Source organism: Aethalodelphis obliquidens, unplaced genomic scaffold, assembly GCF_003676395.1.
Source record: "Aethalodelphis obliquidens isolate GAN/ISIS:26980383/991018 unplaced genomic scaffold, ASM367639v1 scaffold1, whole genome shotgun sequence".
NCBI lineage: Eukaryota > Metazoa > Chordata > Mammalia > Artiodactyla > Delphinidae > Aethalodelphis > Aethalodelphis obliquidens.
Genome location: NW_020837945.1, coordinates 102,826,861 through 102,852,123, shown reverse-complemented (window position 1 = coordinate 102,852,123; position 25,263 = coordinate 102,826,861). Strand labels below are relative to the sequence as shown.

The 25,263-nt window shown below is 38.5% G+C and overlaps 1 protein-coding gene across 2 annotated transcripts in view; it reads left to right on the top strand.

Moving 5' to 3' along the window:
- The window catches only part of OTOL1 (otolin 1), a 64,617-nt gene extending 40,338 nt beyond the window's left edge, over positions 1–24,279 (top strand). For both annotated transcript variants that reach the window (XM_027112542.1, XM_027112552.1), the window contains 4 exons: positions 7,081–7,452; positions 10,568–10,657; positions 22,327–22,398; positions 23,058–24,279. In XM_027112542.1, the coding sequence (XP_026968343.1) occupies positions 7,081–7,452; positions 10,568–10,657; positions 22,327–22,398; positions 23,058–23,956 (1,433 nt within the window). In that variant the 3' untranslated portion in view covers positions 23,957–24,279. The remainder of the gene's footprint in view (positions 1–7,080; positions 7,453–10,567; positions 10,658–22,326; positions 22,399–23,057) is intronic.
- Positions 24,280–25,263: the final 984 nt, after the last annotated feature.

Genomic DNA, 25,263 nt, shown 5'->3' with positions numbered 1-25,263 from the left:
CCATAGCTGTTTCATTGATCCTACACTTGGATTTATTATTCTTTAATCTCACCCTTATAAATGTCACATGATTTGTGGGAAAGGGTTGAGGCTGTTTATTTTATAATTTTTTTCCTTCTTAATTATTTATTTTTTTGACATCTTTATTGGAGTATAATTGCTTTACATCGTTGTGTTAGTTGCTGCTGTGTAACAAAATGAATCAGCTATACATATACATATATCCCCATATCCCCCCACCTTCTTGTGTCTCCCTCCCACCTTCCCTATCCCACCCATCTAGATGGTCACAAAACACTGAGCTGATCTCCCTGTGCTATGCAGCAGCTTCCCACTAGCTATCTATTTTATATTTGGTAGTGTATATATGTACATGTCACTCTCTCACTTCGTCCCAGCTTACCCTTCCCCTTTCCCTTGTCCATTCTCTACATCTGTGTCTTTATTCCTGTCCTGCCCCTAGGTTCTTCAGAACCACTTTTTTTTTAGATTCCGTATATATGTGTTATCATACAGTATTTGTTTTTCTCTTTCTCACTTACTTCACTCTGTATGACAGACTCTAGGTCCATCCACCTCACTACAAATTGCTCAATTTCATTTCTTTTTATGACTGAGTAATATTCCATTGTGTTTATGTGCCACATCTTCTTTATCCATTCTTCTGTCGATGGACACTCAGGTTGCTTCCATGTCGTGGCTATTGTAAATAGAGCTACAATGAACATTGTGGTACATGACTCTTTTTGAATTATGATTTTCTCAGGGTATATGCCCAATAGTGAGATTGCTGGGTCATATGGTAGTTCTATTTTTGGTTTTTTAAGGAACCTCCATACTGTTCTCCATAGTGGCTGTATCAATTTACATTCCCACCAACAGTGCAAAGGGATTCCCTTTTCTCTGCACCCTCTACAGCATTTATTGCTTATAGATTTTTTGATGATGACTATTCTGACTGGTGTGAGGTGATATCTCATTGTAGTTTTGATCTGCATTTCTCTAATGATTAATGATGTTGAGCATCCTCTCATGTGTTTGTTGGCATTCTGTATATCTTCTTTGGAGAAATGTCTATTTAGATCTTCTGCCCATTTTTGGATTGGGTTGTTTGTTTTTTTGATATTGAGCTGCATGAGCTACTTGTATATTTTGGAGATTAATCCTTTGTCAGTTGCTTTGTTTGCGCATATTTTCTCCCATTTTGAGGTTGTCTTTTTGTCTTGTTTATGGTTTCCTTTGCTGTACAAAAGCTTTTAAGTTTCATTAGGTCCCATTTGTATATTTTTGCTTTTATTTCTGTTTATCTAGGAGGTGGGTCAGAAAGGATCTTACTGTGATATATGTCATAGAGTGTTCTGCCTATGTTTTCCTCTAAGAGTTTTATAGTGTCTGGCCTTACATTTAGATCTTTAATCAATTTTGAGTTTATTTTTGTGTATGGTGTCAGGGAGTGTTCTTATTTCATTCTTTTACATGTAGCTATCCAGTTTTCCCAACACCACTTATTGAAGAGGCTGTCCTTTCTCCATCGTATACTCTAGCCTCCTTTATCAAAGATAAGGTGACCGTATGAGCATGGGTTTATCTCTGGGCTTCCTATCCTGTTCCATTGATCTATATTTCTGTTTTTGTGCCAATACCATACTGTCTTGATTGCTGTAGCTTTGTAGTATAGTCTGAAGTCAGGGAGCCTGATTCCTCCAGCTCCATTTTTCTTTCTCAAGATTGCTTTGGCTATTTGGAGTCTTTTGTGTTTCCATACAAATTGTGAAATTTTTTGTTCCTGTTCTGTGAAAAATGCCATTGGTAGTTTGATAGGGATTGCATTGAATCTGTAGATTGCTTTGGGTAGAATAGCCATTTTCACAATGGTGATCCTTCCAATCCAAGAACATGGTATGTCTCTCCATCTGTTTGTATCATCTTTAATTTCTTTTAGCAGTGTCTTATAGTTTTCTGCATACAGGTCTTTTGTCTCCTTAGGTAGGTTTATTCCTAGATATTTTATTCTTCTTGTTGCAATGGTAAATGGGAGTGTTTTCTTGATTTCACTTTCAGTTTTTTCATCATTAGTGTATAGGAATGCGAGAGATTTCTGTGCATTAATTTTGTATCCTGCTACTTTCCCAAATTCATTGATTAGCTCTAGTAGTTTTCTCGTAACATCTTTAGGATTCTGTATGTATAGTATCATGTCATCTGCAAACAGTGACAGCTTTACTTCTTCTTTTCCGATTTGGATTCCTTTTATTTCTTTCTCTTCTCTGATTGCTGTGGCTAAAACTTCCAAAACTATGTTGAATAAGAGTGATGAGAGTGGGTAACCTTGTCTAGTTCCTGACCTTAGTGGAAATGGTTTCAGTTTTTCACCATTGAGAATGATGTTGACTTTGGGTTTGTCATATATGGCCTTTATTATGTTGTAGCAAGTTCCATCTATGCCTACATTCAGGAGAGTTTTTATCATAAATGGGTGTTGAATTTTGTCAAAAGCTTTTTCTACATCTATTGAGATGATCATATGGTTTTTCTCCTTCAGTTTGTTAATATGGTTTATCACATTGATTGATTTGCCTATACTGAAGAATCCTTGAATTCCTGGGGTAAACCCCAGTTGATCATGGTGTATGATCCTTCTCATGTGCTTCAGGATTCTGTTTTCTAGTATTTTGGTAAGGATTTTTGCATCTATGTTCAACCGTGATATTGGCCTGTAGTTGTCTTTTTTTGAAACATCTTTGTCTGGTTTTGGTATCAGGGTGATGGTGGCCTCATAGAATGAGTTTGGGAGTGTTCTACCCTCTGCTATATTTTGGAAGAGTTTGAGAAGGATAGGTTTTAGCTCTTGTCTAAATGTTTGCCAGAATTCATCTGTGAAGCCATGTGGTCCTGGGCTTTTGTCTGTTCGAAGATTTTTAATAACAGTTGGAATTTTAGTGCTTGTGATTAGTCTGTTTATATTTTCTGTTTCTTCCTGGTTCAGTCTTGGAAGGTTGTGTTTTTTAAGAATTTGTCCATTTCTTCCAGGTTGTCCATTTTATTGGCATATAGTTGCTTGTAGTAATCTCTCATGATCCTTTGTATTTCTTCAGTGTCAATTGTTACTTCTCCTTTTTCATTTCTAATCCTGTTGATATGAGTCTTCTCCCTGTTTTTCTTGATGAGTCTGGCTAATGGTTTATCAAATTTGTTTATCTTCTCAAAGTACCAGATTGTAGTTTTATTGATCTTGGCTATCATTTCCTTCATTTCTTTTTCATTTATTTCTCATCTGATCTTTATGATTTCTTTCCTTCTGCTAACTTTGGGGTTTTTTTGTTCTTCTTTCTGTAATTGTTAGGTGTAAGGTTAGGTTGTTTATTTGAGATGTTTCTTGTTTCTTGAGGTAGGATTGTATTGCTGTAAACTTCCCTCTTAGAACTGCTTTTGCTGCATCGCATAGGTTTTGGGTCATTGTGTTTTCACTGTCATTTGTTTCTTGGTATTTTTTGATTTCCTCTTTGATTTCTTCAGTGATCTCTTGGTTTTTTAGTAGTGTATTTTTTAGCCTCCATGTGTTTGTATGTTTTACAGTTTTTTTCCTGTAATTGTTAACTAGTCTCATAGCGTTGTGGTCAGAAAAGATACTTGATATGATTTCAACTTTCTTAAATTTACCAAGGCTTGATTTGTGACCCAAGATGTGGTCTATCCTGGAGAATGTTCCATGAACACTTGAGAAGAAAGTGTATCTGTTGTTTTTGGTTGGAATGTCTTATAAATATCAATTAAGTCCATCTTGTTTAATGTATCATTTAAAGCTTTTGTTTCCTAATTTATTTGCATTTTGGCTTTTCTGTCCATTGGTGAAAGTAGGTGTTAAAGTCCCCTACTATTATTGTGTTACTGTCAATTTCCCCTTTTATGGCTGTTAGCATTTGCCTTATGTATTGAGGTGCTCCTATGTTGGGTGCGTAAATATTTACAATTTTTATATCTTCTTGGATTGATCCCTTGATCATTGTGTAGTGTCCTTCTTTGTCTCTTCTAATAGTCTTTATTTTAAAGTCTATTTTGTCTGATACGAGTATTGCTACTCCAGCTTTCTTTTGATTTCCATTTTCATGGAATATCTTTTTCCATCCCCTCACTTTCAGTCTGTATGTGTCTGAAGTGGGTCTGAAATGGGTCTCTTGTAGACACCATTTATATGGATGTTGTTTTTGTATCCATTCAGCCAGTCTCTGTTTTTTGGTTGGAGCATTTAATCCATTTACATTTAAGGTAATTATCGATATGTATGTTCCTATTTCCATTTTCTTAATTTTTTTGTGTTTGTTATTGTAGGTCTTTTCCTTCTCTTGTGTTTCCTGCCTACAGAAGTTCCTTTAGCATTTGTTGTAAAGCTGGTTTCGTGGTGATGAATTTTCTTAACTTTTGCTTGTTTATAAAGGTTTTAATTTCTCTGTTGAATCGGAATGAGATCCTTGTTGTGTAGCGTAATCTTCATTGTAGGTTTTTCCCTTTCATCACTGTAAGTATATCCTGCCACTCACTTCTGGCTTACAGAGTTTCTGCTGAAAGATCAGCTGTTAACTTTTTGGGGATTCCTTTGTATGTTATTTGTTGCTTTTCCGTTGCTGCTTTTAGTATTTTTTCTTTGTATTTAATTTTTGATAGTTTTATTAATATGTGCCTTGGTGTGTTTCTCCTTGGATTTATCCTGTATGGGACTCTCTGCACTTCCTGGACTTGATTTACTATTTCCTTTCCCGTATTAGGGAAGTTTTCAACTATAATTTCTTCAAATATTTTCTCAGTCCCTTTCTTTTCCTTTTCTTCCTCTGGGACCCCTATAATTCGAATGTTGGTGAGTTTAATGTTACCCCAGAGGTCTCTGAGACTGTCCTCAATTCTTTTCATTCTTTTTCCTTCTCTGTGGTAGTTATTTCCACTATGTTATTTTCCAGGTCACTTATCTGTTCTTCTGGCTCAGTTATTCTGCTACTGATTTCTTCTGGAGAATTTTTAATTTCATTTATTTTGTTGCTCATAATTGTTTGTTTGCTCTTTAGTTCTTCTAGGTCCTTGTTAAACGTTTCCTGTATTTTCTCCATTCTATTTCTAAGATTTTGGATCATCTTTACTATCATTACTCTGAATTCTTTTTCAGGTAGACTGCATATTTCCTCATCATTTTTTTTTGGTCTAGTGGGTTTTTACCTTGCTCCTTTATCTGTTGTGTATTTCTCTGTCTTCTCATTTTGCTTAAGTTACTGCATTTGGGGCCTCCTTTTAGTAGGCTGCAGGTTCATAGTTCCCACGATTTTTCGTGTCTGCCCCAGTGGGTAAGGTTTGTTCAGTGGGTTGTGTAGGCTTCCTGGTGGAGGGGACTAAAGCCTGTGTTCTTGTGGATGAGGCTGGAATTTTCTGGTGGGCAGGACTGCATCCAGTTGTGTGTTTTGGGGTGTCTGTGAACTTAGTATGATTTTAGGTAGCCTCTGTGCTAATGGGTGGGATTGTGTTCCTGTGTTGCTAGTTGTTTGGCGTGGGGTTTCCAGCACTTGAGCTTGCTGATCGTTGAGTGGAACTGGGTGTTAATGTTGAGATGGAGATCTCTGGGAGAGCTCTTACCAATTGATATTACGTGGGGCCAGGAGGTCTCTGGTGGAAAAGTGTCCTGAACTTGGCTCTCCCACCTCAGAGGCACAGGCTTGGCACCCAGCCAGAGCACCAAGACCCTGTCAGCCCCACGGCCAGATACATGGGGATTTTCTTGCCTTTTGGGAAGTCTGAGGGCTTCTGCCAGCATTCAGTAGGTGTTCTGTAGGAGTTGTTCCACATGTAGATGTATTTTTGATGTATTTGTGGGGAGGAAGTTGATCTCCACATCTTACTTCCCTGCCATCTTGAAGGTCCTATGGTTGAGGCTTTGATATTATTCAGACATGGATTTAAGTTCTGACTTAATAACTTGTGGGTTGTGTGGTCTTGAACAAGGTATGTAACCACCTGGTGCCTCTTTCCTCATCAGTGAAGGTGAGTGAGAGTGTTGTCTACCTGGCAGAGCTGTTTTGAGAACAGATTGGATTGATGAATATAAGGCACCTACTCTTTGTAGGGATTCTATAAATAGTAGATGTTGTTACTATCCTTATTTCCATTCTCTTTTCTCTCTTACTGTTTATCTTAAACATTCCTTCCTTTTCCAATCAGAAAATGCATTTCCAACCCTGGCTATCTGTTAACAGCCACTGGACTACTGGGAGTTTCTGGGGAATGGAATATTATGAGCTCTCAAAATTTCATTTCATCAGGAACCTTATATCCCTTTGAACAGTGATAAAAGCCTTAATAAGAATAACCACTATTTGGCCCATTAAAATAATACAAAGATAAATGTGAGTTTGCAGAAAAACCCTTAAAGTATAAAGCAAAGAATTGGAGAGTTAAATGGCATGTGAAGAATCTGAAGACATAACACATTTTTAAATTTATGATTTTTTATTCTCTCTCTCTATTTATTACAACAGATTCTAAAAGATTGTTCTCATAACAAGACCATTATCCTGAGTAGATTTAAGGACTTTTTTTACCAGTATTTTTTCTTGAAATAATTGAGTTTGCTGAAATAAACAATTCAGCTCAATATTTTTCATCTCCCTCTAATACAGATGTATTTGATTCCTATAAATCTGGGTGAAGTCAGTCATGATTTTATTCATATTTGTTTTCCACAGGGTATATGAGCTATTAAGTCATGTTGCATTTATTATAGATCATGTTTGCTTTTTGGCAAGATAATTTTAACGATTGAGAACAATATTTTAGTACATGTAACACTGGGAAAACAACCAGAAAGGAGAATTGAAGCAAAATGTTCCTTACAATAAATACTTTAAGTAAATAAAATATTCCGTTGTGAATCAAGCATACATTTACATATGAAATGTATAAAAATCATTTAGTATTATGCATACTGTTCATTCTTATGGTTCATATATGTATATATATTCCTCTCATATAAGAATATATCTATATCACTTTGTCTTTTTGTTTGTAATATATGTATATATTCCCATTATATCTTTCTTCCAGCCTCAAATATGTGGATATTTTCTTGGTTTTGTGCCATTTTAATTATCTTGGCTGTTGCTGGTGTGGACACAATAGTAAAGACCACACCATATACCAAATTCACGAAGAAGTCTGAGGGAAAAGAGATGCCAAAGGGTCCAAAGCCATCCAGTGGCCAACCTCCAGAAGAAGAAGAAACTCCCTTCACAGAAGCAGCTGAAATGGCAGAACCAACCCCTGACCCCTCAGCTTTCAATTCTGTCTTTGGTGCTGCCACCCTCTTCCCCTCTGAAAACCTCACTCTTGACACGGCTGATTTCTTCTTGAATTGCTGTGATTGTTGTTCATCTGGACCAGGGCAAAAAGGAGAACCTGGAGAGACTGGAAAACCAGGTATTTGAAAATATACGAGGCCCTATATTTCTCACTTGTACATCTTTAGAGTTGAGAGGTGGTGGTTTGGTGGTGGAATTGCCCCAAGGGTTTCTACATTGTCATGCGAATGGGACAAGCCTAGGTGTAACACTGTGACAAATGCAATGGGTTCTGTTGCCCAGTGGGGTAGCCAGAGTCCCATGTATGGCTATTAATATTAAAGTTAAATGAGATTAAAAATTAAATTCCTCAGTCACACGGGTCCCATTTGAAGTGCTCAGTAGCCACGTGTGGCCAGTGGGCAGCACAGATATAGAGCATTTCCATAATTGCAGAAAGTTCTACTGGATGGTGCTGGTTAGAGCAGAGACTGGCCTACCAACCCTAGCACTGGTGTGTAGTCCTTTCAGTTACACAATCTTTTCATTAATGGCTGATGTAAATAGGGTAAGTGAAAATTCTGTGGTCTGGTAAGAATGTATACTGACTGATGGGGTTTTGGAGTTCTACTTGCAGTTAGGATTAGAAATGGAATGCCTGTGAGGTGGAGAATAAAGGCAGGATTCAGTTCACTTCTCATTGAAATTCTGAGGCAACACAGTCTCCTTGCCCAGCAGTTTTCTCCATTGAACGTCATGGTTAAATATTTCAAAATTTCAGATGTCTTTCATGTATACAGTATGAATATATTCTCACTTTTATTGTAATACAGTTCAGCTTTCACATGTCCTACAGCAGAGAATTCAAGGAAAAAGTGAGATCAGAATGTCAATTTCAAATCCACTCTTCCCTGAAAGGATTACATATAAATATTTGTTGTGTCTTGCCTGAAGAATTTAAAGTTATAAAATCAGGAATTCTGCATCCTCATTAAGCTTTTCATTTATTTCATCCCATTTCAGGAAGCTTTTGGGAAATGTGATCAGTGTTTATGTGGAGGTGGTATTGAATGGGAAAGAAGCTGGGCAGGGGTCTGGGGAACCAAGATTTCAGGCTTGCCAAAACATTACTGGAGATCTAATTAGACTGAGAAAATTATATTTACCAGGATTTCTCTTAGTATCATGTCTGGCAAGCTGCTAGTGGGGAGCGGGAGGGGGTCATGTAAACACAGCTGGTTGCTAAACTGTCTTATAAGTCATAGCATCAGGGCTTTTGTCTTACCCAGTGGTGGATTTAGCTGCACTGTTCTTAGAGCTCAGCTTATTACATACATTAATTAACACACATAGTACATACATCACATTTATGTTATCTACTGTAATGTGAATAATAAATGTAGACTTTAAAAGTTATGAGCCTAATTTTACAGACTTTCTGAATGAAAGTGTTTTGAAGTATACAGCTCAGCTCTATCTAATAGCTCGTAAAGGTAAAATTCCATTTGAAATTTTATCTCCAGCTTCTCTCATTAATTCAGTTATATAATAGCTACCTACTATGTGCCAATAACTGTTAAGCACTTTATGTTGTTTCTCATCTTTGTAGAAAATGATTAAAATATTATTACATTTCAGTGCATAATTTAATTGCGTTTCAGAGAGTTTCAGGTAATTCTAAAGGTTATAGCACCTGAGAGTATAGAACCTCGTGTCAAACTCGGTGTGTGCACCCTCCAGCCCCAGCTCTTCCATTAGGTCCAGGCTTCCGATATTTACACTAAACTAACCAAGATGTACACCCTGCCTAGATGGAAGGGGCAGCCTGCCTGCCCCTTGTGCCCTTGCAGGCAGTTGCTGTGTGCTCCCTGTGCATTTCCCTCATAACCACATTGGGCATTTGGGGGTCGTGAGGAAGGGGGGTCACTGCACAGTGAACTGTAATTGATCATTTTGCTTGCTTCTGCCTCCCCTGCTCTTTGTTCTCCATTCCTTTCCTCTCTGCTCTTCCTTCTTTTTTAGACAGAAGAGCTTAACCACCACTTTGGCTTCTTAAACTTGCCTTCAGCCTTAACCTCCATTGCATGCAATTTATTAAAGCTTTTCATCTAAACAAATACAGCGTTCTTTCAAAGAGGAAATTCAACAGATTGAAAATAATTTTCTCCATCCCATCAACTTAATTATAATAATTAAGATGAAAGATTACAATTTAATTGAGTGTACTTATTTATATGGTTAACTTTCAAAGAACCTGGCCATAAATTATTCCAATCAAGCTTGAACAGGGCTGGGGTTGCAGGAACGATAACTGTCCTAGGCTTGGGTGTCTGTGTGGCCCAGGTAAGTGGAAGGGACCTGGGCTGCTGGGATGAGCGAGGACACCAGTGAGGTCTGAGTCCTGCACCATCTGCCCCTCCCCTGCCCCTCAGCCTCTTTTACCCTGATCGCTAGCTCCGCCCATGGTGCTCTTCTTTCAGTTTCTTAAAAACACCATGGTCTTTTCTACTCTTGTTTTTCCTGAAATACTCATCCATGGTTTTTTTTTTTTTTTTCTTTGTCTCAGAAATTTCTAATTTGTTCATTGGGTCTTAGCTTAATGACATTTTTTTCCAGGAGGTATCCTCTGATCCCATAAATGAGTTTTTTTTTAAACCACCATCTACAATAGGAACTTTCTCTTTTCTTTACATAACTAACAACAGTGTGGCCATTTCTATTTATTTGTGTGGTTATTTGTTCATGTTTATCTTTCTTGGACTCTCAGCTCCATGAGGGAAGGGACTGCTGGAATGTTGATGGCTGATTCCTGACACCTATCAGGATGCTTGGTGTGTAGGGGGACTCAGCAATTTTTCCTGAATGAGTATATAAGTGAAGGAATGGGAAAACCAAAAGTGCTAGGGATTGTGGTTTTACTTCCAATTTGAAAGTGTGGTCCACATGAGGTTAAGAGTCAGATAATCATCTTTTCTTGTTGTTTGATATAGTACTGCTTCTCTGAATCATTTGATCACTGCCATGAATTCAGTGACAAGTACTAATGGGCTCAATTTATCTATTCAGGTAGTGCAAAATTGCAAATCAGACAAAAAATATTGTCCTTAGAACTCTGTAATAGTTTATTCTCACCCAGATTTTATCATTAGGATACTGACAGTCATTGGCCTCAATAAAATGACTGATTTTTTTGGAAGTAATGAATTTCAAAAGAGAATTTTTCTACCCTGATGGTTTTTAAATCTCATTTCCAGGTTTTAAGGGAGAAGCTGGTGGTATGGGGATCCTAGGGCCACCAGGAGTCACTGGACCCCAAGGTCCAAAAGGCCAGAAAGGAGAGAAGGGTAGGTAATTATATCCATTTCATGTCAAAACTCAAGAGATGTTCTGCATCATTTTTAAGAAGAGCAGCTTGTTAAGTAAATACCAGATTCTTGCAGGTGGACCTATATTTTAAAATGTAAAAACTTGGTAAAGTATATTGTGAGTTATATTTGATATAAAAATGTGAACTTTATAAATAGCCAATTGAGAAATTTTAAACTTGCCTGGTAATATACTCCCTCCCGCACACATACCTTTTCTGTTCCTTGTAGTCCACCTGGCTGACTCAGTGACTGGGAGCCACAGGGCATAGACTCTGGGGAAGGGTCCTTTCCTATATACTCCTGTTTGAGTTCTTCTTTACGATGCAAATTAATTTCATACTACATAAAACTAATCAGAGCAGGCAATCCTCTAGAATATTCCATATAGATGGATAGCCTACCTACTAAGGAGAGTATGACATATCCTTTGGCTTACTCTCAAATCAGGGGCAGTGTCAACGGTGGGAAGAGAACTGAATTAAAATGGAAGAAGTCAAGCTATTTGCAGTGACCTTGGACCCGTCACTTTACCTCATCTGGAAATTGAGAGGACTAGACTAGATATTTATTTGTACCCTGTTTAAAGAAGATTTGTCATTATGGGGGCTTTCCTAGATCTTTTCCAGCTCAGAAATTCTGTAATTCCATAGATGTATCAGCAAAGAGGGTGCTCTGCTCTGGGAAATCCCTGGTTCTATAAGTGCTTCAAGGTATTGAGGGAAGGTTATAGATTCACTGGGACATTTAGAAATTCCTCAGGGAATACCACCAGCCTGTAGAAATACTATATATCCATCAAGTTAAATGTTTTAGCCTTAGTGTCACGTGTCAAAAGACATAATATCATCTATACATCACCCTCTGCATGGCTCAGGAACCGCCTAACTCATTTCTGGTAGAACATTCAGTGAAGTAATTACTCAAAAAAGATGCTAAGGTAAGAGAGAGCCACTTCGCACTTGTCAGTTATGCGATTTTCATTCTTGGAAGCATTTAATCCTTTTGTGGCTGAATTATGTTAGCAGAAAGCCCTGTGAAATAAAGATGAGTGATGAACCTCCTCAGTGATTCATACATTTTGAAAGTTCGACTTCTGGAAGTAGAAGAAAACAACAGGGAAGTATTATAAAATGAGGTTCTTAAGAATATGCTTTGATGAAGGATCAAAAGTATAAAATCATTTAGCCAGTCTCTATAAAGTGACAACTGTATTTTCCTTTTACTTCCACTTAACTTGGACTCTTAGTTAAGACTTAAAGTTAAAAAAATAAATGAGTAGAATGACTGTATTTTTTACTCAATCATTATCTGATTGAGTAAATTCATTATAAGCAGTTAAACTCTTTAAATGAACTCGAGAACCAGAATAACTGCAGTGAAGGTCAGGATATGAATATTGACAAGGACTGGGAATAGAATTATTTCTTCACTTCCATTCATAGTTATGTTCTTTCTCTTCAAAGGTATACAGATGTTCTCCTGATGGCCTATGGGTAAATTTCCATTTTTTTTTTTTTTTTTTTGCGGTACGCGGGCCTCTAACTGTTGTGGCCTCTCCCGTTGCGGAGCACAGGCTCTGGACGCACGGGCCCAGTGGCCATGGCTCACGGGCCTAGCCACTCCGCGGCATGTGGGATCTTCCCGGACCAGGGCACGAACCCATGTCTCCTGCATCGGCAGGTGGACTCTTAACCACTGCGCCACCAGGGAAGCCCTAATTTCCAAATTTTAAATGGAATGATGAAGAGGAGCAAGCTACTTAGAAAACTCTGTTGAGCAGCTTATGGTGGGATTTCTCTAGCTAGTCTTATGAAATTTGGCTGAATTGCTTTTCATGACTTTTATTTATGTATTTATTTATTTATTTACAGCCATTGTGCTTTTATTGTAAAATTAATAAATTCTTTATAGTAGATTATTAAATACTGGCATATTTATACAATGGTAATGAGAACCAACAAACAACTATATGCAACAGTATAAATCAATTTTACAAATATAATGTTGAGCAAAAGAATTCAGACACAAAAGATTACATACTATACAATTTCAATTATATAGTGGTTAGTACAAACCCCCCAAAGTCTATGATGCTAAAAGTCAACTGTAGTTACTCTCAAAGGTCAGGCTGTTAAAAAAAAAGGGACACAATAGAGTCTTCTGGGACACTGATAATATTCTGGTTTCTTACACAACATTGTAAATCAACTATACTTCAATTAAAAAATAAAATAAAAGAGATTAAGAAACTAAAAAAATTATTTTGGTTTCTTCTTTGAAAAATTTTTATTGGGGTATAGTTGCTGTAAAGTGAATCAGCTATACATATACATATATGCCCTCATTTTTGGATTTCCTTCCCATTTAGGTCACCGCAGAGCATTGAGTAGAGTTCCCTGTGCTTTACAGTACGTTCTCATTAGTTATCTATTTTATATATAGTATCAATAGTGTATATATGTCAATCCCTATCTCACAATTCATCCTACCCACACCCTTTTCCCCTTTGGTATCCATACATTTGTTCTCTACGTCTGTGTCTCTATTTCTGCTTCACAAATAAGATAATCTATACCATTTTTTAAGAATCCACATATATGGGATAATATATGATATTTGTTTTTCTCTTTCTGCCTTACTTCACTCTGTATGACAGTCTCTAGGTCCATCCACGTCTCTACAAATGACCCAGTTTCATTCCTTTTTATGGCTGAGTAATATTCCATTATATATATGTACCACATCTTCTTTATCCATTCCTCTGTTGATGGACATTTAGGTTGCTTCTATGTCCTGCCTATTGTAAATAGTGCTGCAATGAACATTGGGGTGCATGTCATGTGTCTTTTTGCATTATGCTTTCTCTCAGTATATGCCCAGTAGTGGGATTGCTGGGTCATATGGCAGTTCTATTTTTAGTTTTTTAAGGAACCTCCATACTGTTCTCCATAGTGGTTTTATCAATTTACATTCCCATCAACAGTGCAAGAGGGTTCCCTTTTCTCCACATCCTCTCCAGCATTTATTGTTTGTAGATTTTTTGATGATGGCCATTCTGACTGGTGTGAGGTGATACCTTATTGTAGTTTTGATTTGCATTTCTCTAATAATTACTGATGTTGAGCATCCTTTCATATGTTTGTTGGCAATCTGCATGTCTTCTTTGGAGAAATGTCTGTTTAGGTCTTCTGCCCATTTTTGGATTGGGTTGTTTGTTTTTTTCATATTGAGCTGCATGGGTTGCTTGTATATTTTGGAGGTTAATCCTTTGTCAGTTGCTTCATTTGCAAATATTTTCTCCCATTCTGAGGGTTGTCCTTTGGTCTTGTTAATGGTTTCCTTTGCTGTGCAAAAGCTTTGAAGTTTCATTAGGTCCTTCCCATTTGTTTATTTTTGTTTTTATCTCCATTTCTCTAAGAGGTGGGTCAAAAAGGATCTTTCTGTGATTTATGTCATTGAATGTTTTGCCTATGTTTTCATCTAAGAGTTTTATAGTGTCTGGCCTTACATTTAGATATTTGACCCATTTTGAGTTTATTTTTGTGTATGGTGTTAGGGAGTGTTCTAATTTCATTCTTTTACATGTAGTTGTCCAGTTTTCCCAGCACCACTTATTGAAGAGACTGTCTTTTCTCCACTGTATATTCTTGCCTCCTTTATCAAAAATAAGGTGACTGTAGGTGCATGGGTTTATCTCTGAGCTTTCTATCCTGTTCCATTGATCTATATTTCTGTTTTTGTGCCAGTACCATACTGTCTTGATTACTGTAGCTTTGTAGTATAGTCTGAAGTCAGGGAGCCTGATTCCTCCAACTCCTTTTTTCTTTCTCAAGATAGCTTTGGCTTTGGGGTCTTTTGTGTTTCCATACAAATTGTAAAAAATTTTTGTTCTAGTTCTGTGAAAAATGCCATTGGTAATTTGATAGGGATTGCATTGAATCTGTAGATTGCTTTGGGTATTATAGTCATTTTCACAATATTGATTCTTCCAATTCAAGAACATTGTATATCTCTCCATCTGTTTGTGTCTTTTTTTATTTCTTTCATCAGTATCTTATAGTTTTCTGAGTACAGGTCTTTTGCCTCCTTAGGTAGGTTTATTCCTAGATATTTTATTCTTTTTTTTTGCAATGGTGAATGAAATTGTTTCCTTAATTTCTCTTTCTGATCTTTAATTGTTAGTGTATAGGAATGCAAGAGATTTCTGTGTATTAATTTTGTATCGTGCAACTTTACTAAATTCATTGATTAGCTCTAGTAGTTTTCTAGTGACATCTTTAGGATTCTCTAGGTATATTATCATGTAATCTGCAAAGAGTTACAGTTTTACATATTTTTTTCCAGTTTGTATTCCTTTTATTTCTTTTTCCTCTCTGATTGGTGTGGCTAGGACTTCCAAAACTATGTTGTCTAATAGTGACGAGAGTGGGCACCCTTGTCTTGTTCCTGATCTTAGAGGAAATGCTTTCAGTTTTTCACCATTGAGAATAATGCTTGATGTGGGTTTTTCATATATGGCCTTTATTGTGTTGAGGTAAGTTCCCTCTATGCCCACATTCTGGAGGTTTTTTTATCTTAAATGGGTGTTGAATTTTGTCAAAAGCTCTTTCTACATCTCTTGAGATGATCATATGGTTTTTGTCCTTCAATTTGTTAATATGGTGTATCACATTGATTGATTTGCATGTATTTAAGAGTCCTTGCATCCCTGGGATAAATCCTACTTGATCATGGCATGTGGTCCTTTTAATGTGTTGTTGGATTCGGTTTGCTAGTATTTTGTTGAGGATTTTTGCGTTTATGTTCATCAGTGATATTGGCCTGTAATTTTCTTTTTTTGTGTGATATCTTTGTCTGGTTTTGATATCATGGTGGTGGTGGCCTCATAGAATGAGTTTGGAAGTGTTCCTCCCTCTGCAATTTTTGGGAAGGGTTTGAGAAGGATAGGTGTTAGCTCTTCTCTAAAATTTGATAGAATTCGCCTGTGAAGTCATCTGGTCTTGGACTTTTGTTTGTTGGAAGATTTTTAATCACAGTTTCAATTTCATTACTTGTGATTGGTCTGTTTATATTTTCTATTTCTTCCTGGTTCAGTCTTGGAAGGTTATACCTTTCTAAGAATTTGTCCGTTTCTTCCAAGTTGTCCATTTTATTGGCATAGAGTTGCTTACAAAGGATCTCTTACGATCCTTTGTATTTCTGCAATGTCAGTTGTAACTCGTCCTTTTCAATTTCTAATTTAATTGATTTGAGTCCTCTCCCTTTTTTTCTCGATGAGTCTGCCTAAAGTTTTATCAATTTGGTTTATCTTCTCAAAGAACCATCTTTTAGTTTCATTGATCTTTGCTGTTGTTTTCTTTGTTTTTATTTCATTTATTTCCTTCTACTAACTTTTTTTTTTTTTGTTCTTCTTTCTCTAGTTGCTTTAAGTGTAAGGTTAGGTTGTTTATTTGAGATTTTTCTTGTTTCTTGAGGTAGGAATGTATTACTTTAAACTGCCCTCTTAGAACTGCTTTTGCTGCCTCTCATAGGTTTTGGTTCATCGTGTTTTTATTGTCATTTGTTTCTAGGTATTTTAAATTTTTATTTATTTATTTTTGGCTGTGTTGGGTCTTCACTGCTGCGTGCAGGCTTTCTCTAGTTGTGGCGAGCAGGGGCTACTCTTCATTGCAGTGCACGGGCTTCTCATTGTGGTGGCTCCTCTTGTTGTGGCTCTAGGCGTGTGGGCTTCAGTTGTTGTGGCACGCAGGCTCAGTAGTTGTGGCTCATGGGCTGTAGCGTGCAGGCTCAGTAGTTGTGGTGCACAGGCTTAGTTGCTCTGTGGCATGTGAGATCTTCCCAGACCAGGGCTTGAACCTGTGTCCCCTGCATTGGCAGGTGGATACTTAACCACTGTGCCACCAGGAGCCCCCTCTTGGTGTTTTTTGATTTCTTCGGTGATCTCTTGGTTGTTTAGTAGCATATTGTTTTCCCTCCAAGTGTTTGTGTTTTTTTTACTGTTTTTTTCCCTGTAATTGATTTCTAATCTCATAGCCTTGTGGTCAGAAAAGATGCTTGATATGATTTCAATTTTCTTAAATTTACCGAGGCTTGATTTGTGATCCAAGATGTGATCTATCCTGGAGAATGTTCCATGTACACTTGAGAATAAAGTGTATTCTGTTGCTTTTGAATGGAATGTCCTATAAATATCAACTAAGTCTACCTGGTCTACTGCGTCATTTAAAGCTTGTGTTACCTTATTAATTTTTTGTCTGGATATCTATCCATTGATATAAGTGGAGTGTTAAAGTCCCCACTATTATTGTGTTACTGTCAATTTCCTCTTTTATGGCTGTTAGCATTTGCCTTATGTATAGAGGTGCTCCTATGTTGGGTGCATAAATATTTACTCTTGTTATATCTTCTTCTTGGATTGACCCCTTGATCATTATGTAGTGTCCTTCTTTGTCTCTTGTAATAGTCTTTATTTTAAAGTCTATTTTTTCTGATATGAATATTTCTATTGCAGCTTTCTTTTGATTTCCATTTGCATGTAATATCTTTCTCCATCCTCTCACTTTCAATCTGTATGTGTCCCTAGGTCTGAGGTTGGTCTCTTGTAGACAGCATATACATGGGTCTTATTTTTGTATGCATTCAGCCAATCTGTGTCTTTTGGTTGGAGCATTTAATCCATTTACATTTAAGGTAATTATCAGTATGTATGTTCCTATTACCATTTTCTTAATTTTTGGGGGTTTGTTTTTGTAGGTCTTTTTCTTCTCTTGTGCTTCCTGCCTAGAAAAGTTCATTTAGCATTTGTTGTAAAGCTGGTTTTGTGGTGCTGAATTCTCTTAGCTTTGCTTTTCTGTAGAGCTTTTGATTTCTCCATCAAATCTGAATGAGATCCTTGCCAGGTAGAGTAATCTTGGTTGTAGATTTTACCCTTTTATCACTTTAAATATATCCTGTCACTCCCTTCTGGCCTGCAGAGTTTCTGCTGAAAAATCAGCTGGTAACCTTATGGGAATTCCCTTGTATGTTATTTGTTGCTTTTCCCTTGCTGCTTTTAGTATTTTTCCTTTGTGCTTAATTTTTGTTAGTTTGATTGATATGTGTCTCAGCCTGTTTCTCCTTGGATTTATCCTGTATGGGACTGTCTGTGCTTCCTGGACGTGATTGACTATTTCCTTTCCCATGTTAGAGAAGTTTTTTACTATGATCTCTTCAAATATTTTCTCAGACACTTTCTCTACTTCTTCTGGGATCCCTATAATTTGAACATTGGTGCCTTTAATGTTGTCCCAGAGGTCTCTGAGACTGTCCTCATTTCTTTTCATTCTTTTTTCTTTATTTTGCTCCATGGCAGTTATTTCCACCATCGTATCTTCCAGGTCACTTATCTGTTCTTCTTCCTCAGTAATTCTGCTATTGATTCCTTCGAGTTTATTTTTAATTTCAGTTATTGTGTTGTTCATCACAGTTTGTTTGTTCTTTAGTTCTTCTAGGTCCTTGTTAAACATTTCTGTTTAACAGAATTGGATCATCTTTACTGTTATTACTCTGAATTCTTTTCCAGGTAGACTGCCTATTTCCTCTTCATTTATTTGGTCTTGTGGGTTTTTACCTTGCTCCTTCTTCTGCAACATATTTCTCAGTCTTCTCATTTTGTCTAACTTACTGTGTTTGAGGTCTTCTTTCCACAGGCTGAAGTGTCATAGTTCCTCTTGCTTCTTGTGTCTGCCCTTGGTGGGTGAGGTTGGTCCAGTGGCTTGTGTAGGCTTCCTGGTGGGAGGGACTGGTGCCTGTGTTCTCGTGGGTGGAGCTGGATTTTGTCCTTCTGATGAGCAGGGCCATGTCAGGTGGTGTGTTTTGGGGTGTCTGTGAGCTTAGCACAACTTTAGGCAGCCTGTCTGCTAATAGGTGGTTTTGTGTTCCTGTCTTGCTTGTTGTTTGCTGTGAGGAATCCAGCACTAGAGCCTGCAGGCAGTTGGGTAGAGCCATGTCTTGTATTCAAGATGCAGACCTCTGGGAGAGGTCTCATCAATTAACATTCCTTGGGGTCAGGAATTCTCTGGCAGTCCAGCATCCTGGACTCAGTGCTCCCTTCCCCGAGGCTCTGGCCTGACCCCCAGCTGGGGAACCAAGACCCCACAAGCCACACATCACAGCAATAAAGGGAAAAAAAAGGGGTGGGGGGAGAAAACAAAAAGAGAAACAAAACCCAAGAGAAATAGCAAATACAGAAACAAATAGCAACAACAGCAATAAAACCAAAAAACAAACAAAACTCCAAATGGTAAAAGCAAAACCAACCAAACAAAAATGAAAACAAACTCATGCACACACAAAAAGAAACAAAAACAAAACCAAAGAAAACAAAATCCAAGAGAACAACCAGACAAACAGAACCCCAAAATGAAATCAAACAATTAAAAACAAAACTAACACAAACAGAAAACAAAAAACAAAACTAAAACAGAATGCAAACTGAAGAATAAAGCAAACAAAAACAGACACACAAAAACAATTAAAAAAGGATTAAAAGAAAAAACAGAAAGAGGGAAAAAAGATAAAAACAAAATAGAACAAAGAAAAGGAAAAAAACAGAACAATTAAAAATAAAAACAAAAAAATTAACAAAATTATAAAAAGGAAGAAAAAAAACCAGAGAAAAACCAAACAAACCTAAAACCCCCCAAAATACTAAATAAAAATAATAATTACAAAAAACAAAGCCAGCAACAGAACAAATCAAAACATAATAATAATAATAGTAATAATAATATTTTCCTGGGGTCTCAGCTGTCATTGTGCTAGCCCCTGCTCTGAGCCACAGCCCACCTCCACCTCCCCAGTAGGCCCTCCAGTGCCTCTAGGTTGGTCTCTCGACCTGCTGTGGGCACTGGAGGACAGGTCAGACTCTGATCTGGCCCAGCTCATGCGTGTGCTTGCCCCCAAAGTCCACAGCTACCAGAGCTAGACCAGTTTCATTTGTGGGAACACTCATTGTCCATTCAGATCCATAGATGCAGGGTCTACGAAGCTGATCACAGGGCCTTAATGTGTAGCTTGTGCAACTGATGGAAAGATTTTTGTTCCTCTTCCTTAGTCACCCTGCCCCTGGGGCTCAGCTGTGATTTTAGCCCCACTTCTGCATGTGGGCCACCCACAGGATTCTGCTCCCTAGGCTGCCCTGGAGCACTTGGGCCTGCCCCAGTGAGGACAGGGCGTGGAGGTGGCATGGCTGCCTGGGTCGCAGTAGCTCCAGTGGCGACAGATGTGCAGGGAAGTGGCAGCCACAGGCACAAGAGATCTGGCCTAGTGTGAGCGTTTTCTAGTGCCCAGTGGCAGGTGCGCGAGGGCCAGCCCTGTCAGGGCCCTCTCCTAGCACCTGCGGGGATGGGCAGGGGCTGGTGTGTGGGGAGAGAGGCTGCAGCGGTGGCTGCATCCCCTGCATGTCACTCAACAGTGGTGCCTTGCTTCCATGGCAGTCCAGGTTTCCTCTACAGGCATTCCCAGTTGCATATTTCCTCCCTCCCATCCCCATCGGCTGTCTCCTTGCAGCCAACAATAGTACTCCTCCTGGGTTTGTACTCCAATCCCCATGCTCCAGCTCCCACCGCCGTGCGCACCAGTGGACACATGTCCCAGTGTGGGGCATGCAGTGCTGTTGCATGGACTGTCTGTGTAGGTCTCACTCTGTGCTCTCTGCCACAGACTGGCCGTTCCACCCTCCTCTGACAGGCTCAGGTGCTTCGCTTCTGTCCCAACCAATTTCTCTGTTGGTGAGGGGGCTTCCCCAGATGTGGGAACCTCTCTTCTGCTTCAGCTCCCCAACTGGGGAGCAGGTTCCATCCCATTTCCTCTCCTCTTCTTTCTCCCTTTCTTTCATCCTGCCTGGTTATGCAGGCATCTTTATTGTCCTTTCTGGTGTCCAAGGTCTTCTACTAGTGTTCAGCCCGTGTTCTGTGAGAATTGTTGCATCTGTAGATGTATTCTTCTTTTTTTTATTTCTCGGTACGCGGGCCTCTCACTGTTGTGGCCTCTCCCGCTGTGGAGCACAGGCTCCGGATGTGCAGGCTCAGCGGCCATGGCTCATGGGCCCAGCCGTTCCGCGGCATGTGGGATCTTCCCGGACCGGGGCATGAACCCGCGTCCCCTGCATCGGCAGGCGGACTCTCAACCACTGTGCCATCAGGGAAGCCCTGTGGATGTATTCTTGATGCATTTGTGGAGAGAGATGAACTCCATGTCCTCCTACTCCTCCACCATCTTGAAAAGCCCCCTCCTCTCATGACTTTTAAGTTGACTTAGGGTTTCCTTTTCCCTGGAAAAAGTGAAACAAAATATGTTGGTTATATCATAAATAATATGGCTGGTAAGTTGATGCCAACCAATATTATATACAGTTATGTTTGACTCTGTACAGATTGCTAAACTTTTTCATACCTCAGTTTCTTTTGTGATGAAAGTGGTGACAAAAATATGTGCTCTACCTTTCTTGATGGGAGATGCTACAAACTTTTGTAAATGAAAAATATTCCAATTGATGAAATGTGCTCTGTTATATGTGCCTCCCTGTTATATGAGAGGCTGTTTTATTATCAAATAAAAATTAATATTAAACTAAAAGCTTGAAATTTAAAAATTCATGTTAAGAGCTTGGAACATTACCTGGTGCAAAGTAAGTGCTCAATGAGAGTTAGGTATTATTGTTACTGTTATTTTTGCTATTATTAGTTACAATTAAAATAAATCTAGAGTGGCTGTACTGTAACAGGATGGGCCTTTGGCCAGGCCCAGTATAAAAGTCCATTTTGTGGTAATATGGCAAATATCTAAAAGCCCAGATATTTTTATTTTTTCAAACATGAATTTTCACAGCTTTATAATTGCCCAAAGAGTATATGAAAAAATTTCCAAACAAAATGAAAATTAGCTTTTCCTTGGTGCTTTATGTATATCAAGGACAATATTTTTTATCCTGTGTGAGTTTTTTTTTTTTTTTTTTTGCGGTACACGGGCCTCCCACTGCTGCGGCCTCTCCTGTTGTGGAGCGCAGGCTCAGCAGCCATGACTCACGGGCCCAGCTGCTCCGCGGCATGTGGGATCCTCCTGGACCGGGGCACGAACCCGTGTCCCCTGCATCGGCAGGCGGACTCTCAAGCACTGCGCCACCAGGGAAGCCCCCTGTGTGGGTTTTTATCATGAATAGTTTTAGCTGACTGCAGAGTGTTGTGCTCTGTGTTTTAGCTTATATGGTGCACGGTACGATCTCTCACACATTGTGAGGGATATAAAAAAAGAGGACCTTTTAACTGTCGTTCAGAATTCGTAATAAGAAGAGCACAAACACAGACATACATAATGTAAGGCAGAATGTCATAGGTTTTGTAAGAGATTTGAAGAGCTACAAGAATGCTGAGGGAAAAGCTGAAATCTGAAGAGATTTGGCACTACCTCCAAATATACTTTAAATGGTTCACCATCAATTGGAATAAAATATTCCTAATGTTGCTCAATAAATTCTTTTTCCATTTTGTTTTACCTTTACACATTTTGGTAAAGGAAACATTAGAATGTGACACAGTTGTAAAATGGGTGTTTGTTATATCATAGCTAATACAGTTAGAAAAAAGTTAATCTTGGTATCATTTTAGGACTTAAGGGAGAACGTGGGGAGCAAGGAACAAACGGAGTTCCAGGATACCCAGGAAAACCTGGAGTACCAGGTAGTATATAAAGTATATCTACTGTGTGTAGTCACGTGTGCAGTATGGCCCTTAATTTTCTTCCTGTTTGTATTTAAAGTTATCAGGGAGGTAAGATGGAAATATCAGTTAGTAATAATCTTCTAATAATTTAGTGTACTGATTGGATGGAGTGTTTTCAGCACTAGTGTAGGAGTCTGGAAGTGGTAAAAGTATCTGAACTCTGCACCTCTTTCTCGCTGTCCTTGGGAAAAAGACCTCTAAATCTTTCTGGGTTGCAGGTGTTTTGCCTGTAAGATTTTGGGTTTGGATGGACAATATGGAGATTTAGGAGAATAGCTGGGTTGGGCCAAAATGCAAAGTATAATGGAACACAACGGGCAACTATAGTTCTAATATTCTTCATCATCTTAAAAGTCAAACAAACAGACAAACTAGATATATAATATCTAAATATAAGCTGTTGCTTCTCAGTAGCATTAACTCTTTCCTTTATGAGGGAGTCGCTTGATTTGAATGGCTCAGTGTAAGAATCTCCTGTGCATGGCCATTGCTCAGGCAAGAAGCAGGTTTCCAGCTCCAGTTAAGAGGTTTTGTTTCATTTTGTGAGCTCTCTGATAATAGCATAATGGTCATACCATATGTGAGCCTTAACCATTATTTTAATTTTTCCATTTCAGGTGGACTTGGTCCTAAGGGGGATAGAGGAAATATTGGCCTGGCAGGAGTGAAAGGACAAAAAGGCTCGAAGGGGGACACGTGTGCCAATGGTACCAAAGGAGATAAAGGAGACCGAGGGGCTGTGGGTGCACCAGGCTTGAATGGAGAGCCTGGGCCCAAGGGAGACAAGGGGGAGATGGGGGATAAGGGCTACTGTGGAGATTCTGGGGAGAGGGGGGGAAAAGGAGAAAAAGGCGAGGAGGGCATGAAAGGAGAAAAAGGTAGCAAAGGAGATATTGGAATGGAAGGGAAAAGTGGTTCAGATGGGCTGCCTGGGCCCCAAGGTGATCCAGGAGTTAAAGGAGAAAAGGGAGAGTTGGGTCCTCCTGGTCTTGTGGGACCTGCAGGGCCAAAGGGTGAACTTGGGAGCAAAGGGGCCCGAGGGTCTATTGGGAAGAAGGGCTCTCGGGGCCTCAAGGGGTCCAAGGGGGAGGTGGCCAGAGTCCCACAGTCAGCTTTCAGTGCTGCTTTATCCAAGCCTTTCCCCCCTCCAAATGCCCCTATCAAGTTTGACAAGGTTCTCTATAACGACCAAGGGAACTACAGCCCTGTCACTGGGAAATTTAACTGTAGTATTCCTGGGGCATATGTTTTTTCCTACCACGTCACCGTGAGGGGCCGACCTGCTCAGATCAGCCTGGTGGCCTGGAATAGGAAGCAGTTCATGTCCAGAGAAACGCTCTATGGTCATGAAATAGACCAGGCCTCTCTCCTCATCATCTTGAAATTAAAAGCAGGGGACCAAGTCTGGCTGGAAGTTTCAAAAGATTGGAATGGGGTGTATGTCAGTGCTGAGGATGATAGCATTTTTACTGGGTTCCTTTTGTACCCAGAGGAAAACCCTGGCATTTCACCATAAACTTGTATCTTCAACGCTGTAGTTTGGGTTTAGTGGAATAAGTCAGGTAACATTGGGTAGTGCTATTGAAAAAAGTAAGCTTCATTTTTTTTCATGATTATAAAAATAGTACAGAAAAATTAAGAAAAAATTATATCACCTAGAGTCAATAATTCCTATTTTAGAACATCACCTTTAAAAAATATTTATATGTATTTGAGAGCATGTGTCTATTAATTTTGTAGCTAGCTTTTTTCATTTAGCATTATAATGGCATTTCTCAAGCCCTTTAAATAATATTTGTATACAAAAATATGAATGAAATTTGTAATAAATAAATATATTCTTACTAAATATTTTCTGTCTCATAAAAATGTGTGTAACTCTTTTCAGTGTGAATGTGAGGCTAACAGCTGACATATGATGGGTAGGTATTTCTCAAAAGTTTCTAATTCTGTTGGGAGGATTGCCTTCCCGCAAAATAGAACTATTCCCATGTTAGTTTAATTCAGGGAGAATACACAGAAAGAATAGTAAAGACTAGCTAAAGTATTTTTAGGATCAATCAGTGTGTAAGGGTTTGCTCATAAAAAACCTGTATTATATGGACTTGTGTGTTGGGTAAAAGGTAAAAAGAAAGTTGATATAGATATTGCTTCATCATAGCAAAGATCCAGCTATTCATCTAATTATTGTGCTTAGAAGAACTGAATGTCCCCCAAAGATTTCAGAGTAAAATTAAATCATTATTGATCTAAAATTTCAGCCCTTTCTTCATGGAAGAACACTGAATTTGGATAAATTCTTTGGCTTCATTATCATCATCTCTAAAATAGTTAATTCTAGTTATTCAGTGATAACATTGCTGTAACAGGTGGGTATTTGGGAATTCACTTGCAATGTGAATATTTAAAGCTGTGAATATATAATAACTAAACAGCCTCATTTATTAAGAAGTGAATTTGTTGACTCTAAATTGAATTTGGTTTAATGAAGGCATATAGTTATGCAGATTTGCAAATCTTGGTGAGTCAAATCAGTGAGTGAGTGATGGGAAACATTTTGGCCTTGCTCTGCCAGATAAACAAACTCTGAAAAACATAATTTATTTTTGATCTTCATATATATGTATATATATATTAGAATAGTACTTCTCAAACTGTGTTCAGAGGAAAACCATTACTGGAAGTTGTTATTATGAGCTACTGCAAAGAGTGGGTTCTGTGTCAAACAAATGTTGGAAATGCTATATTCTATCTCCCTTTTAAAGATTCATAGAGCATGTTAGTGTAGTCCCTGATATTCCCACAGAAAAGAAATTTGTTTAA